We start from the raw sequence: 17885 nt of genomic DNA, 5'->3' as shown, positions 1-17885 counted from the left end.
TTAGTTCATGAGGCTTTTAGAAAAACAACGCAGGGAAATTTTAACATGGGAATATAAAAGACAGGTTAAAACAGCAGCTCTGATAACATCCTTCTTGAAAGTATTTCAAGCAATCAATAGGTCTTGGGGCAGGCCAAAAACAGCGTAAAGAAAATGGCTTTGTAGCTTCATTTTGCGCTTCCCCTAACGGTATTAAACCCACGATGATTTTTTCCAGAAGCAGAGCGTGCTCTGGCACACAGCCTTTTCCCAACACGGGAAAACCTGCTCTTCAACATCCATGTAAACTCAGCGGAGCAGAATGCCAGCACGCAGAAAAACTAATCTCCTGAGCTGTCACAACACACGCGTTGCACAGAGAGGGAGCCTGTGCTGGGAATTTGCTTTTTTAAACATCTCAGGCTTACAGCTTCAGTTGCCTCTTCGGTGGTTCACAGACGTTTTCTGGTGACGTATACTCATTTGTGAAAAACTTAAGCATTTAACCAGGAAGGATTTCAGATGCTCTTTTGTTCAGCTTCTAAAATCAGCTGCACTCCAGCTTTTATCATGGCATCATGGCAATGTAGAATAAAGATTTCTGACTGTACTGTCAGCAAAAACAGATGCAAAACCTGAGCAATATAGAGGAGATCATTCTTACTTTAATGAGGAGGCGGACATGAAATCCTTCTCTTACACATGCACTTCACTACAAGTGTAGTTTACAAGCCCTTTTAAAATATTAATCTGCCTTCCATAATTGCCTACAAGTGTATAAAGATGCGTGTGTTCTTAGTCACAGAATTTATCTACTTTCTATTAATCAAGATAAAAATCTATTCATAATCCAGTCTTTAAGTTTTATCTATATGGCCCGAGCCACAAAGGCTTCACCATCTAAGAACCCTGCAATGGGGTTCAGGCCACAAAAAGAAGCCCCAGATACGCCTGGTTTCAGTATGGTGCAGCTAATTTAGCACACAGAATTTTCCTTTTCTCACTTGTAACTGCAAAAGTGACGTTTCAAATCCTAGTGCATGCACCCTATATAACCAGTCCTCATTTCCACTGAAATATCTCATTTTCAAGTAATTGCATTTTGCAGTTCTAGTAACTAACTACACTCCATTTATGTATGAAAAATGAAAGCACTTGAGTGAAGAATACAAAGTGAGCTGTTCTCTTTGTTCTCCAGCAACAGAGAGATAAAAGAGAGGCTCCAAACCAGTCGATGTAACAGGATACCCGCTGCTTTTCGTCAATGGCAGCCGCGCTGAATCAAGGGATCTCACAACCTGCCCTACCCTTGTGCAATTTTACAATGTGGGACAATTGTCATTTCTGCGAATTGATTTGAGAACAGTGAGTCAGCTGCAAGGCTGGTGACTACCCTTGTTACAGCGAGCAGGAAACACTGCGGCCTTCGTGGAAAATAAAGCAGAAAGCAGCGTGAACATGCGTTCCAGCCACACACTGCCAAACTTCAGGGTTAAAAAAAAAAGGGGGGGCAAAACAAAAACAAGCTCTTATTGTTGGAGCAAGTTAAAAACCAAGTTACCTAAAATCAGTTTTAACCCCTTTTCATTTTTCAAGGGAGCACATGCCAAATTTCAGCAGGGGAAAAAAGTAAAAATTAAGGGTTTTTTTAACAGCTGCTTTCAAAAAAATGTTTAACCAGAACTGTAAATGATCCAGGATTCCTTTCACAGAAATATGCAGAGCGATTACTTTTTTTCCTGCCAAAATTAACTGAAATCAGGAACTCTGCCTAGATCAGCTATGATTCAATACCCCGTCAAAATAATCTCTAAGTAAAGATTATCTCCTCGAAAGATCTCTTCAGGACAACCTCCTGCAGCACCAGTCCCAGCTGACAGCAGGTTATTCTCATGGCTGATGTCAGCAGCAGATTCCTAAGTCGGGTCAGGAAATCCAAAGTTAACGTACAGTCATCTCCCAACGGAAGCAACAGAAACCCTTTTTTTCTTGTCCTTCCCTTTCCATATACGAGTTAAGCCACCGTAAATGATCTCCATGCAAAAAACCACCAGCTGCAAAAGGCAGCTAGTGACAGTGCTATATGATCAGCTCTGTCCAGAAGACACAAATCCTTGTGATAGTTTATGTCAACAATAGGCTTTGGAAACAAAATGCCAGTTTGATTTCTTGGACATGGGAAAACAGCACCAGAAAACTGGTCAACGTACCCTGAACGCACCAATGTGTTCGGAAAAAAGAATTTTAAAGACCTGATTATTGCCAGCCAACATCCAGCAAAAACTATAATGCTAACTGCTTAGAAACAAAAAACCTTAAAAAATGCATCCTATTCCATTCTAGCTATAGATTAAAGGACCTTTACCCATTAAACACTTTGACTTCTCTTCTGGATGAAAAATGATCTATTGAAGTAATATATGCACAGGTCTATTACAGGCTGCTGTTTCTGTCCTACTACTAAATACTACATGCATCTAGAAAGGTATTTAACCAGAATTTCCCTCACTCTCTACACACGTGCAAGTCAAAAAGCACACATCGAATCACACGTACCATAGCAAGAACAGCAAGTAACCCATTCCCACTGCAACAATCCAGATGGCTGTTCCGCCACATTCAAGGAGGAGTAACCATGATGTAAATTCATGAGGTCCGGGCAGAGGGTTAGCATCTCTTTGTCGGAGCAGATTCCAATGCTGACCTAAATATGCAGGTAGTTGTTTTGTACACATGATGTGTCCTGCGTTAATACCAGCCCACACCAGCCTATTTGTAAGGAAAAAAATAGCATTCCCCACATGTGTGAAAATAAATAGGGTGTGTGTGGGGGGGTGTGTTTCCTAGTTAAAAGAAGTTGTTGAACCTGAAGTTAAAGATATCAGAAAACCCAGTCAAGCATCTAAAGTTTGTTTGGATGAAGAGATCAAGAGGTAACAAGTTGTTACCATATTTTGCAGACCACAGATGAGCAGCTGAAGGGGCTCAGCCCACACACAGGTACCACAAAAGAGCCTGAACCCTGCTCTTCCATTTCATAACAAAGCTTTACATTTTCAGTAAGTATACAAGCAGACTCCGGCTGCTCAGCATGAAAAGGCGGAGAAAGCAAGCCAGGGAGCAGAGAGCTACACCTAGTACTTTCTCAGTGTAATTACCCTATGCCCATCACCCCAGCCTCCAGTACCTTTGGAGCTCACAGTGAAAAGCACGCCGGGATGCGATTGCGTGACATTCTTGGCACCCTTTCAAGCCACCAAGAACTTGCCACCCAAGGAACTTTGGTTTGTACATGTCACACACTGAAGTATTTAACAACACACAACTATGATAAAACAATCTACGGGGGGAGGGGATAAATACCTACTGCACAGAAGCAGAAAACAGTCACAAAAAGCACACAACAAATAAAGTATTTACTGCTCTGAAGAAAGATCATTAAATAATGCAGACAAATGAAATTAAGACATCCTCTTTCCCTTAACTTTTTCTGTCTTACCACACCCAGAAAGGAGACTTAAAAAATCTCCTGCTGGACTGGAATCCTAAAATTGAAAAAAATGAAATGAAATGATGTTTAAAGGCCATGGGAAAGCAACACAACCATGGTAACTTTCAGCTGGCCAAATAACACAGGCTGCTTGCAGTATTTTTTTCAGTCTTTGACCAGTAGGTTTTTGAGAGACAGTCTACAGATACTAATTACCATATATCTAACACAAGTCAAGCGACTAGCTTATTAATATCACATTTTAATTTCTATGACAGGCCACACTAATATATTTACTGTAGTCATTTTATCATGGTGACACCTGATCTTTCATGAGAAAAAGCAGGCTGAAATGAATCATGGAAAAGATGAAGACATTGCTCACAAGGACGGAGGACTACTCCCACCCCCATAGCCACTGTTCCCCTCGAGCCCCATGCTCTAGGAGTTTCAGGACAGCCATGGGCTCCTTTTAGTTCTTCCCTGCAACTGAATAATCCATTCCAATTGCTAAAAATCTGTTTGTATTAATCCTGTCTGGCTCATGGAGACTGTGCCCAACTCACAGCCAGCGTTACCAGCTCACTCCTTGACCTATGTCCCTCTCTCCTTAGGCTCAAGCTTCGTACAAGCCAAGAATAAAAAAAAACTAACCTGGGAAAAAAAAAAAAAAGCCTCTGTTACAAACACATGAGCCTATCTCCATAGCAAACAGTCGACTCAGCAACCGCAATAGCTTACTACTGCTGGGAAGACGCTACTTAAGCCTTCTGCTCCCCGCGCTGGCTGTTAACTCAGCCGTGGATGGGTTTGGTGTTGAACCTGGGAGCAGCTGGAGTTGCCCGCCTGCCCAGTTGCACAGCCTTTCTGAACCATGGATGCTCTCAGGGAACGGTGGGACGGCTCACGCTCACAAATGAAACTCTGGGAAGCCGGAGGAAATGCTTTCTCAGCAAACGGCCACGGTGACGGAGCTCAGTGCTGGGAAAGATTAAAGTCATCGAGGCCTTGAGGGTGAAGTACAAAGCCAGCTCTTTGGTACAGCTTTCCCACAATTAAACTTCCACTGATGCAAAGAGGGAAGAAAGAGGGTGGGTGTGAGAATGTGCAAGCCCAAAGTGTCTCTATTTTTCAACATCACCTTCATCAAGGGAAGCCCTGGCTCAAGAACCAGCCCTTGTGAGAAGTCCCACAGCAGCCACCCCAAATTCCCACCTCCTCTGAGCACACCAGGCTTCAGCCAAATGATTGCAAGTGCCGCTGGGACTTGCCTGCAGAAGAGCTGCTGCTCAAGCTGCCGGCACCGGTAAGCCTGCTATCGCCCAGGCTTTAAAAAGAAAACAGTGAGGCAAAGTTCACTGCTATGGCAGAGGAACAGCTCGTTCAGTCTCGAAGAAAAATTGCTTTTGACCCTTTGGCCAAAATTAGCGTAATACTGTTAAAGTAAACAGTTTTTGCCAGCTATCTGCAGATGATCTAAATTAATATTTTGCAACTATCACCTCAGAGCATATGAAACCTTTCAAAAAAAAAAAAAAAAAAAAAGACAGTTCAAGACTCATGGGAGGTAGGTATGTCTTAACATCCCTGCATTGCAGATGGAAAAACAAGGTAAGAAGAGGCCAAGGGCTTTGCCCAAGGTCATTCAATGAATCACCAAGGGAGCAGGCTGAGGAACTTGATCTCCTGGCTCACAGGAGGCCAAATCTTTTCAAAATACCAAGAAAGCAACATTTAAAGGCAGTTTCCTAATCAACAACTGCACTGCTGTCAGAAGGGGATTACTATGAATCTTCAAAAAAAAACAACAACCAAACACCACAAACACACACACACACAAAAACCCACCAAACAAACAGGCAAAACTCTACTCCAAGTACATCTATAAGCCAGCAGAGTGAAATGTCATTTCAAATGCAACCACTATCATGTCCAAGTGCAGGATCACAGAATCATAGCATCATTTAGGTAGGAAAAGACCTTTGAGATCATCAAGTCCAACCATTAACCGAGCACTGCCAAGCCCACCACTAAACCCTGTCATTAAGCTCCACGTCTTTTTTAATTTCATTTAATTTTTAAACACCTCCAGGGACTGCACCACCTCCCTGGGCAGCCTGTTCCAATAGTTGACTACTCTTTCAAGTGAAGACATTTTTCCTAATAACTAATTTAAACCTCTCCTGGTGCAACTTGCGGTGCAACAGCTCTCATCTGTCTGCCATCTGGCCTCACACGTGCCCCATCGACTCCACCCTCGGCCGTTCCTTACCTTCTGCTCCCCAGGGGCTGCTCTCCCCGCCTGCGTGGGCGGCAAGCCCTCGACCCTGTGCTCTGCCCTGCCAAAAGGCGGGTGAGATCATCGCCTCCCTCTTCACAGGACTGTTTTTTAGCATTACACAAAATGCCATTTGTTGAAATTCCTAATGCAGAGCGGTTTTGAAATGGTGCATCCTTTCTTATAAACAAATAGAATTGTTCTTCGGATGGGAGTTGTGATGAAAGGCACGCCAAGATACACAGCTGATAAACAATACCTCTTAAGTAAAATTGGGAACATGAAAGCTTAATATAGAAATTCCATTTATGGCAGATAGTGCTGTGGAAGTTTAGAACTTCTAAAAATGGGCAGCATTGTCCAAAGAGTGAAATCTGGAAAAAAACAGAGTGACCTTAGCTCTCCATCAGAAGTAAGTACATTTATTAAGGGTGGTTTTCAAACAGAATTTCTATTGCCTTACATCTTCTACAGCCTTTTAAAGAAATGCCAAAGAGATGAAGGGAAGAATAATTTTGGAGGCTTTTTTTTTAATACTCTTATTTAGACCAACTACAGCAACTGGAAGATGCACATGAGCACTCCGTAAAACCGGAACGGTAGCTGTTATTCTCGCGCAAAGGATGACTTAAAATGGAAGGCCTGGGAGGAAGGAAAAAAAAAAAAAAAAAAAAGTAATTTCTGTGATCTCAGGCAGCATATATTATAAAAGAGAAGACATTTGATGAGTTGTATGCTAAGGATTAATTTGCCATTTAAAAATGCAGAGAACAGATGGAACTCTTGGCTAGGACTATATTTGGGAATTACTTCATTTTCTGCCCACATGCAAGTAAAAATAAAACTAAAAGTAGAACTTTTTGTGAAAATTCACATGGGTAGCAAACACAAGTCACAAAAATAAAATAAAAAAGACAATCTTTGTATGAAACAGGTAAAGCGCCACAGTCTCATGAATGTACATCATGTTGGTGGGGAAAGCGGGTCTTTACATTTCTCAAGTAACCATATACAGAAATACCAGCCTCAGAAATTAAAAAAAAAAAAAAACAAACCAACAAAAAAACCCCAAACAACAAATAAAAAAAAATAAAACACAACAAACCAGTATCATAATAGAGAGCAGTCTCAAGTTTATCTCAACTTCTGATAAAGCGCCCTATTTTGTAATTTCATTCAGCAGTATTTGTTACAATTTAGAGATTAAACCTCTCCATGGTCAGAAGTCATGACTCCCCTTCCCAAAAGCCTGGGACAGTCTATCAGACTAACCAGGGACCATAAAACAAGGATGAGGACTTAAGGTATCTGTGGGTAAAATGCAAAAATACGCAACAATGCAAAAGAAAAATGCCTTACATCCTCACAACTCCCCGGATCTACAGCCTTTATGTCTCTGGTCTCCATACCCCATGGCAGCAGCAGCATAGTTACCAGGGCTGGGAAAGGAGGAGCAGTGTGTAGCAATTCAGCTGGTACACTGGAGATTACAGGACAGAAGAAAAGTCCTCTGAGGAATTCCCACACGCAAAGCCTACGTGTTCTACCTGCGTGCTTCCCCTTACGGGACTTAGAGCTTACGGAGAGCAGACTTTAAAACCTCCAAACCATAGCAGCACAGCAAGGCATAGTCTGTAAGCCACACGTACAGTATTAATTAAGCATCTTCCTTTTTTCACATGTGATTTCTAAAAGTTACAGGGAAAATGCATATTAAAAAGCAAAACCAACATAAACTCCTTCTGAAATAACTGTTAGATAGCATCTATTTGTTTCTCCTCTAACAACACAACAAGCCATTCCTCACTTCCCTCCGCCTCAAAACAAACAAACAGAAAACTTACAAGCCAGTATTTACCCAGCAAAGCCCCAACCAGCACAGGACGTCTCCAGTGTATTCCCGGACTCTGAAACTGGGATAAATACAGCTCCCAACAGGTTTAGAAAGGGAAGAGGAATAGAAAATTTGTACAAACCCAATAGCTTCCTTTCTGTGACTATTCATCCTTCATAATCCAGACAACAGGACATACCAGGCAGTAAACAAACATTGAAGGGAGGGACTAACTTCAAAGCAACTGTGTAAATCTTACATAATTTGAGGGTTTGAGATCTTGCAGCAACCTCTTACCAAACGAGGTGTCAGATGATACAAGGAGGTCAAACCTGTAGCAGCCGGAATAAGTAGGGCACTCTGCGTCTCTCAATCAGCCCAGCCTGGCACCATTTGTTCGTGGGGACCCAGCGCTCTTCATTCTTGGGAATTCACTTTCAGGAGAACAGTGCCTTTCTTTCACACACTAACGTGCTAGAAAAGCTTTCTACTCTCAAACAGACGTAAGATGATAAAATACGTGAATGTCTTTACTGCCAGGATCTGCTGGAGATGGGTCTTAATTACTCTCCTGATTTCTAAAGGCTTTGATGACGTTTTCCTACTTTTACCCTGGTATAAAAACAATGAATATTTCCAGGTATCTGTGGAGAATACAAGGCAACTGTGGAAGAAAGGAGAAGACAGCCCTGAAAACCACTTCCCTCTCTTCAAAAGGATTCTCCAAAAGGTACTCTTGCTGCTATCCTAGGTTCCTAAGTGTCTTCTAGTCAAAATCATCACTGTGAGCTAAATAAAGCAACTGCATGCTGAACTCCAGATGTTTTTCAGAGAAGTATTTGAACAGCTCCATGTTTCACTTCCCAAACAGGAACAAGAACTTGTGGTTGGAAGGAGATGGGGTGTTTGTTTCTGAAACCCAGCAAGTATCGGGAAATCAAAGAACAGGTCCTCTACCTTTGTTACAGGGTTTTTGCAAGAAGGAGGGATTCGCAGAGAGGTCTTGTTTCTTAATGCCACACATACTAAACGGGCTATTTTTGTTCTTGTATGAAGCACTTAAATAATAATGCAGCGTTTTCATGGGGTTTACTAATGTGGCATCTACACAGCACACGCCTCCCTCTTCCTCCTTGCAGAAACTCAGCTTTTGCTTCCCCTAAAGATTTTTTTAAAATTAGAACTGCGTCCTAGCACATACAAATTGTTTCTCCTCCACACAACATCGAAGCTCTCACTTCTCTCCGAGTCTGTGATTTTCCACTCATAAACGTGCCGCATTCTCCTCTCCCAGCAGTGTTACCAGCTGACCCTAATGATCTGGAGAGAGATATCTAATCACCCACTAAGAAGCTTTCACGCTTAAAACCTTGATGCCATCATTAGTGGTTTCGGCACCGGCAACTTCACGGACAGACTACACTTGATGCTTGGACGTTAAGGGCACACCTAAGTGCAGTGGTTACACAGTTAATTCGACAGGCAAAGTCTGAGGGACGATACCCTTTTTTTTCCTTCCCAGTAAGGTTTATTTATCATTAACTCACATCCCTGTCATCTCGGTTGAAGCACAGCACGTTCTACCTTTAAAGTTCATGCCCCAGTCTCAGAAATACACCTGGAAGAGAGCTGTTCTCCCAGCCCTTAGGTTTTAAGGGGTAGGTTATCCTCCTGAAGATGTTACAGTGCCCACACCCACACCTCTGCCAGAGCTACAAACATCCTCTTTGGGAAAAAAACCAAACTGCTGTATTTGCAACCTTTAAGATGCGAAGGGACGCCCTGGCTACGCTTTAATGGAAACACATATGACTGAACAGAGGTGGTGGATGGATTTTTCTTTTTATCATCATCATGACTAGCACTTTTTCAGGAAGTGCTCAACACAGCTTTCCTCTTCTGATATTCACCCTTCCATGTGAACATTCACTAGAAATTATTAAACTGCCCATTATTCCCAAGGACTTTACAACAGGAATCCTCTCCCCCACCTTTTGGTGCCTGTAATGTATGTGTCTCCATCTGAGCTGTCTAGACTCCACCATCAGTGCAGACAAGCAGGCACTTCTAAACTACAATCCCTCTAATCTATTTTAGTGATGAATCACATCCGAGTTGCATTTCTCCCAAAGGAAGGGGAATCTGGACCATTCACACAGAGGGAGGCACCCAGCACAGCCTATCGCGCTACATAGTTTCCCTGTTTTGTTTGGCTTTTTCGGGGTTTGATTTCCCTTCACTCTTGCGGCGTGCAGCAGGGAAGAGAACAGGAGGCAGATTTCTTCCTGCCTTCAGGATCCCTCAGACTAAGCCTGGCTTCTGAGAAGTAACACGGGCAGCTTCAACTTCCCTGACCTCAGCTAATTCTTTCCTTCCCTCAGCCTACTCAAGATGATTAAGCAAAATACTTGGAAGGAAATCAAAGCTTTAAAAACGCAATTAGAAGTGACCATTTTGTTAATACACACACACACAACCCCAAAGTCAAACCCAATGCACCAACAGCACCAGACCTTCCTCAGGCTACAGCATGCCTGCAGGGGAAAAAAAAAATACCAACTTTTAGCAGCTCCCACGGGCTTAAACAACCCAATGCGAAACTCAGGAGGACATCATCTCCCCCAACGCTGGCAGGAACGATGCCTTCCATATAGGGCTCTGGTTTTCCCCACCGTTCCTAAAAAAGGAGGTTAGGAAGACATGAAATTGCCAAACCTCACACCAGATACTGGCTCCTGCAGACCTGCAGCTGTCCACAGGTGACTTAGAAATGTTATTTTTAAACACAGCAGGTCTTCCTCTCCCAGCAGATAAGGCAAGTTCACATGAAGGCCTGGATTCAGCTGCCTCATATTTGCTAACAAAGACTGATCTAATTGCAAGAAGTCTTTACAGCATTAAATCTTTAACAGAATGCAAAATAATAATGTCATTTGAGATGATCAAAATAGTTACTGCAATAAAACAGACGTCTTTTTCTAGGACCCCTCTCCATTTGCATCCACCAACACGATGTGTTTTTAAGACTCCATTCCTGAAATTAATTTGGAAAAAGACAGAAATCTTTCTCTGTAGAGACAAAGAAACCAAATGCACTTTGAAAAAGCAGCAGTTAAGCTTCTGGGCCTTGCTACAGAAACAAAGACAAACAAGATTTAGATAAACACCTATTCCTGGAAATTTAGGTAGAGGCTTAATTGTTGTGTCATTTAGAGCCAGCAATTACCAGCTATTGGTTATTAGGAGTGCTGTGGGGGTTGGGGGAGTGTATTAATTGCAGTAAAATGTCCACTCTTTTTTTGGGCAGCTCATGCTAAGAAAACTATGTATAAATAAAAAACTCAATTAATTTGATGTTTTAAAGGATTTTATTTTATATTCATATAAAAGATGGGGGGTGAGTTCTTCCAGAGGGCTACACCAACGTTGAAATTTCTACATCGTTTCGCAACCATGTCCTACCTGCTTCATATCATGGCAGCGGTAGTGCTAAGATGAGGGGGCAGGCTCCAAATTCGACCCTTTTTGGGGCCTTTTTGGGGCTCATTCCTCCGGCGGGGAAACCGGTGCTAACTTCTAAAGCCGGCAGAGCGCTGGGCGCTGAAGGAAGGTTTCAAAAATAAAAAGCGATTTAAAACTCAGGGCTGAAACGGAGAGCCGGGTTCCCTCCCTCAGTCAGATCTTGCTTTTTTCCACTGCCGTCTCGCTGCGTAACCGCGGCGCTTTCCTGCGCTGTGTGAGAGAAAAAAAATCACCCAAGAGCGAAAGCCGCTCCAGCAAGGGGCTGGTTGGGTCTCGGTTGGGGTTTTTTTTTACAGAAAAAAAAAAGAAAAAAAAAAAGTTTTTTTGTAGAAAGCGGAGGTATTTTTAACCGCCGGGTCTGCGGGGCGGCGCGGCCCCGCCCCGGGGGCGGCGCGGCGGCGGGCCCGGCCGGCTCCCGCCGGTTCAGACCGGTTCTCGGGCACAAACAAGCCGCCCCCCCGCCCGCTGAGGCGGCGGCGGGCCCGGGACTGCCCCCCCCCCCTCCCCAGGCACCCGGTGAGGTGGCCTCGCATCTCCCGGCAGCGCCGCCATTATTACAGCACCGGGCTGGGCTCACGCCGCCAGCAGCGGCTGCGAGGCGACCTAAAGCGGCGGGTTTTCAGGGCGAGATAAAAATCTGTTATGCAACGCGCATTTTTAATAGATGACTCCGGAGTGTACGGGTGAGGTAATGCGAGCTGGCGCCCTCCCCCCGCCGCTCTGTCAGCAGCTCGGGCGGGAGAGCGCGGTTCGCCTCCCGCCGGCCTGAGGTGACGGATGGGCTGTCGCTGGTTCCCGGCCCAAGGGGACCGAGACACCATTTGCTCGCCAGCTGCGAGGAGATCTCAGATTAATTTTTTAATTTCTTTTTCCCCACAGGAGGATCTATTTATGTGTAAACATGCGTGTGCATGCATGTACAGGTAGTCTCTATCGGCCGGTTTTGAGAAGGGAGGGAAGGTATAAAGGTTTGCTTTCTTTATTTTAATCTCTTCAACACAAAAATATCTCCTCTCTCTTCAAAGCTATCTGAAATTTTTCTGCCTGTGCTCAGTTTCAAGAAACCTGATACACTCCCAAGGGTTAAAAAAAAACCCAACCTGTTTTAAGAGGATGGTCTAGGTTATATTTAGATGAGAAGCATTGCAGGCTGACATGAACAGAAACACAAGAAAGAACAAAGTGAAAATGCTCGACCATCAGTAACAAAAACCTGAGAGTACCTCAGTTGGATTTTTTAATTTTCCCTTCCCTAATTCACATTTCCCTGTACAGAGAGAACATCAAAGCAGCATGTGGCTTTATGTGAACAAAAGGTAAAGATTTGGTGTTTCACCTGACTCATAAGGATTTACTGTTGCTTTTGTGGTAACTGAAAAGGAGGATTCCTATTATACGCATTTATTTATTTATTTTTTAATAAATCTTAGCCTAATTCTTTTTCCCATACAGGCTCCTGCTCAAATCCTGTCATCCTGCTATAAGAGATCAAAAATATGCAGGTAATCTTGACAGTCCCAAATTTATGCAGAATTACCAGCAAAGACCATCTCGCAGATTCTTAAATGAAGACAAGCTACATTTAACCTCATTCCTCCTGATTTTTCAGCTGTCCCCAGCAGAGGCATCTCTCAACCCACTCAAAACCCCTAAATCCTATTCTAAGTCAGTGATTCATCACTTGCTGGCAGACAAACTAAGCGAGAAAGAGGAGACGAAGACAATGGTAGGGGAAAGGTCTGCATTATGTAATGAAACTAAATTCACTTTTTTCTACTTTCACTTCAGTCGTTTGAACAGGCTAAGAAAGTCCCCAACAAAATATGCAGGAGCCTCCATGGGAGGTTTCAGGAAACCTGTTTTTCCCATGATTAAAATTCTCTTGGCAGTATTTTTTTTCAGTGTATTTCACTATTAAGACACATAAAACAACACATACATATTCCTTTCCAACTGTAATTCACTGCTCCAGTAAGAATTTCATCACAGAAATCTAAAATTAAAAAACAATCTCTAATTACTTTATGAAAGCCTTGCCCACTTGTCACTAGAACTTTAAGTAGAGCTACCACAATTCCAAAAAAATTATTTTCAAACATCTATACATGCAACTTCTTACCACTGCCTTATTTCAGCTGTACTGGAATGACTATGCTCTCCTAGATCGTGGTGAAAATGCTCACTGCATCTAAACTGAAGTTGCTTTTTTAATTTCAGAGCAAGATCTATTTTACATTATGAGCTATAGGAAATTACTCATCTAACAAGTAAATCCTCCAGCATCCTCAACACCAGACAACTGAATAAGCACTCAAAAAATAAAGAAGGTGGCAAAAGGAAATCTCAGGTCACTTATCTGTAAATTTACACACACACACACAACTGTGTTCGCACTTTCACATTCTGGACATCACCTATAGGAAATCAAATGCTTCTGCCAGAATTTTGATAAGTTTAAATCCCATCTCAACAAGGTACTATGCCACATGCCCAGCTTTTAAGAGCAAAACGTCCCACTGCTCGGCACCGTGTGTTCAGTACATCGCTGCAGCAAAGCATTAAAATCACTAACACATAGAACAGTAAGAAACATGTCAAGCCATTTGACATTACAAAACTGAATAAAATAGCACAAATTTTTTTTAGTGCATTAGAACACCCCGACAACCAGTCTAGAAAAGATAATTTTCTACAAAGAAAATGGGGGAGGGGGCAGGGCTGTCCAGGAGGTTGAGCAGGGCACAAACAAAACCTGGTTTGTTTCCTATGGGATCAGACAGCTTCCATGCATATTCAGCTCCTTTCATGACACAGTACAGAAAATATGTTTGCTCATGTATCATTTGTGGTGCATGTCTGAATCAACAAAATCACATTAAGGCTTCTGGTGGAGGAAAATTTAAGTATTTTTCAAGGGGTTTTTTAGTCTTTCAAAGTGGTAAAAAAAACCCCAACGACCCTTTTCCGTAACATGGCTGGGGAATGAGAAATCTCACCCAAAGAAGCCTTCAAAACACAAACTCCTCCTCACATCTGCACAGGTGACGCTATCTAAGAAAGCAGCACCTGCAGAAAACAGTCACGTCCACCAGCTTCCCCACCTTAGCCTGGTGGGCAACTTCTGAGAGGCCACAACATACACCAAATAAAGTCCTGCTTCGGAGAATACATTTTATTGTTACTACCTTCTTTTTGGTCTTACCTTCTAAATTACCCCTTTGCAGCTTCCATTAAAAAACTCCTCTAAAGGCCTCCAAATATACACTTAAAGCGAAGGTTAGCTGAGATCCAATGCAACAAACTCCAAACCTTTATGGAAGAAATGCTTTTTTTGTTTTGTTTTTTAAAGAACCTGCAGAGCATCTTTCCTCACATCCAGAAAATCACCTCCATTTAATGAAAGTCATGTTTACATCACACAGCTCTTTGAAAACCACAAGGAACGAAGCCCAAACTTCTCCTCTGCCACCTTCCTGCTAATTTTTCACAGCACCTGCAGGACAGTGCCATGCACAGAAACTCTCACAAGTGTTTAAACACCCATGAGTTTCCACAGGCTCCACATTTGGCCCCAAACATTCACCGGAGCATGAGTAAGAGACCCACCTCTCCCAGTGAGCACAACTAGTTTTGCCTTTTCCACCCTGCCAGTGGAGAGACAGACAGGACGAGACTTGAGTGACAAAGTTCTTGAAGATGTATGATTTCAGAAAAATTCAGTGTCTTAAAGACACTTAATAATTTCACAGTGTCACAAAATCCGCCGTTTCCACTTATAATAAAGCCCTAAGAGGATCTCAAATTTGCTAAAATCCCCAAGAAATACTACAGGAATTACAAGAAGTAATTCTTCTTCAGACAGTAACAAACTGTCCTTAGTTGCTCCAGATAAATCCCACCCTAGAAATGAAAAATATATAGGGAATTTGGTAAATCAGTCTGGGGACGGACACAGACAGAGTTTACTACCCAGGATATGGAGATGCAAATAAATTTCTGCCTGATCTGGGTATGTGAAACCCAAATATATTACACAGCGAGTACCACTAAAAAGGGGGCAAGGCAGCTTTTGCTGGCCACAGGGTACAAGGGGCTTACATATTTACAGTGCTAAATTTGAAGTGTGTTAAAAATTAAACAGAAAAGTCCACTTGTGCTTTAACAGATTTCAAGGCCAGGTGGGGTTCTGCTTTACAAAGGTATGTTTAAATGTTTATTATCTAACTCATTGCTTAGAAACATGTAAAACTCCTTTCTGATCCTTCAAAAGGAAATATACTATCCACCAGATTCCATTACTTGCTCTATTGAATTTACTGTATTAATAAGACAAAAATGTTTATTTCCCTTTCCTTCCAGAGTAGTGTCTAGTTTTCCATTACTACAGCTAGAAATTGCCAAGAAAACGAAATGCTGAAGCACAGCAGATGCTGGTTTTCTTCTGATTACATCTTAAAACTTTGTTCCAGTGGGATCATATTTAGTCCTCTCAAACTCAGAGCCACATTTCATCCCGTCTCGACATCCCAACAATGACATTTTATAAATATTACAAGTTTCCTGGACTCCCTTCTATCCATTCTGCAATAAGCAAAGGAGCACCAGTGGTTTTTTCCTGCTTGATTTTTTTTAAAAAAAAAAATACCTTAAATGTAACCAGGCCTCCTTTTAATTCATCTTCTCAAGGTGGATTTTTTTTTTTTTTTGAGACACCTCTGGAAATCTCACCAATGTTTTTTTTTTTAAGCTGTAGTGTGAAAAGCTTTCACTTGTCTTCATTTTTTGTCTTTAAAGACAACAAAAGGGTTGTCTTTATCTAAAGTGCTAAGATCTCATTGAGAGGTGTTAGAAATAAACAAACAAGCCTTTAAGGCAGCCTAAAAGTGGTCTCAAATACTCTAGAGGTCGGCTCTCCACCTGCTCTCCAGCCAAGACAGGACCTGGATTTCTAAATCCAGGAAGAGGAAACAATAATTAAAGGTAGTAAATAAATCTTTGCACAGTTCTTTAGACATCGGTGGAGTGGGGAAATCAGAAGAGAAGAAACTAATTCCTTCATCTTCACTTCTGTACGCTATCCCCAGCATCAGCCCATCTAACCCTTCCACAAGGTCCAATATTCAAGCAGGTAAGATTTTGTAATAATTAGCTTGATTACAGAGTTGCCAGTAGTAAAATTCCATTCATAGCGATAATTGAACACTAAGTATTTACTATACTGATATACTTACTTACTTAAAGAATATTTTCAGTTTTGGAAAAGAACTGGTATGCAAATGAAACGTTTTCAACTCTGCAAACCCTTCTGAAGAGCAAAGCTCTTTACCAACAGAGTGCAAAACATTTACGGGTGCAAGTAAACCACTCTTAGGGTGAATTTACTCTTAAAAAGTGAAATATCCAAGAGGCATTTCAACATGAATTTTCAAATTGTTACAAGAAATACAGCAATTAGCTCTAGCACTTTCCCTATCCACCCCCATCTGTAGTTTATAAAGCCACACGAATACAGAAATATAGCACTTATTACAGAACCAAGGACATGGGTGTATCGCTAGGAAATGTGTACTTGGATTTTTATTTTTATTTTTTTTAGTTCAAGTCTGCAATTTTTGCTGCGAGGCAAAAGGCAACACATCAACCTTTTAAATGTCAGCAGCAACAGGGAATGAGAGGAGACTGAACAATACCACTCATCATTGCCGAAAGTATTTTAAAATGCATCCTGTAAAAAGTAGTTGACCTTAAAATTTGCTTATTTCCTCGTTTAAGCAAATAAAAGCGTCACCCCGTTCTCTGGGGACACAGGCAGCAGCCAGGGTGTAGCCAGGCCTTGTGTCCCTACACCCCCGCTTTGCCTAGCTAGTGCCTTACGGATGCTGCGCAGATCCACCGTGGAAAATAATTAACGACAGCAAGAGCATTCCCCTCGGATCTGTTTCGTGCCAACTTAGCCTTTTTACATTTCACACCGGTTTACTTCTACATCAATGAATAATGCTTTGCCACAGAACACCTTGTATTTTCACAGCCCGGGCTCACAACTCCTCACCGTGCCTCAGAAAACAACCCGCAAAACCCACGGGACGGTCACTTTGGGTCGGGCAACAAGCCGCAGTGCCCTACCTGTCACTGCTGGTACTGCTGCTGCTGCTGATGGAGTCGCTGCTGGAAGATCTGCTCCGGGATCCGCTGCCACTGGGGGAGCGGGTGGGTCTGGACGCCTGGCTGGCCAGCCTCTGAGGGGACTGGGTCCTGGACTGGGACGAATGCGGCGACCGACTCCTGCTGTGCTGGTAATTCCTCTCTGGCCTTCTGCCTCGTACCTCCCGTGTAATATCATCCCTGTAGATATCCCTGTGTACCACACTGGGCAATGTAAACTGCTCCCGGGCCCTAGGTTCGTAACGGGGGTCGTGAGCATCAAAACGGTTTGGACTTCGACTCCGAGAAGTATAATAGAGCCCATGTTGTAAAGTCCGCTCTCGAGGATCTCTATAGTAATCCTGATCGTAATGTCTTGTCCGATCAAATCCTCCCGTCCCCCGCTCATGGTGTCCATAGGCACTATGTTCATAAGCACGCTCCCTGTTATCTGAAGCCCTGCATTTAGGAAGGGGGAAAAATACTTCATCAGAAAGGGGCAAGCACAACTAAAAGCAAATCATGCAAACACTGACGTCAGCATTGAACTTATTTTTGCAACTGCTTCTCCACTAGACAGCAATAACCTATCAAGCAAACACTGACAAACTTAAAAAACGTTTTACTTGACTCCAAAT

General features: G+C 42.6%; 1 protein-coding gene and 1 long non-coding RNA gene across 6 annotated transcripts in view; both read right to left on the bottom strand.

The window, feature by feature from the left end:
• SPEN (spen family transcriptional repressor) overlaps positions 1-17885 on the bottom strand; it is a 70488-nt gene that overhangs the window by 26288 nt on the left and 26315 nt on the right. For all 5 annotated transcript variants that reach the window (XM_080378773.1, XM_080378770.1, XM_080378771.1 and 2 more), the window contains one exon: positions 17230-17706. In XM_080378773.1, the coding sequence (XP_080234899.1) occupies positions 17230-17706 (477 nt within the window). The remainder of the gene's footprint in view (positions 1-17229; positions 17707-17885) is intronic.
• On the bottom strand, positions 5005-11037 carry LOC308060300. The gene is made up of 2 exons (XR_013926665.1): positions 7107-11037; positions 5005-6389 (listed from the first exon to the last, which is right to left on the bottom strand). It is a non-coding gene; the product is annotated as an uncharacterized lncRNA (long non-coding RNA).

The sequence above is a fragment of the Falco punctatus genome (assembly GCF_963210335.1).
Source record: "Falco punctatus genome assembly, chromosome: 3".
Lineage (NCBI taxonomy): Eukaryota > Metazoa > Chordata > Aves > Falconiformes > Falconidae > Falco > Falco punctatus.
This window is presented reverse-complemented; position numbering and strand designations above follow the sequence as displayed.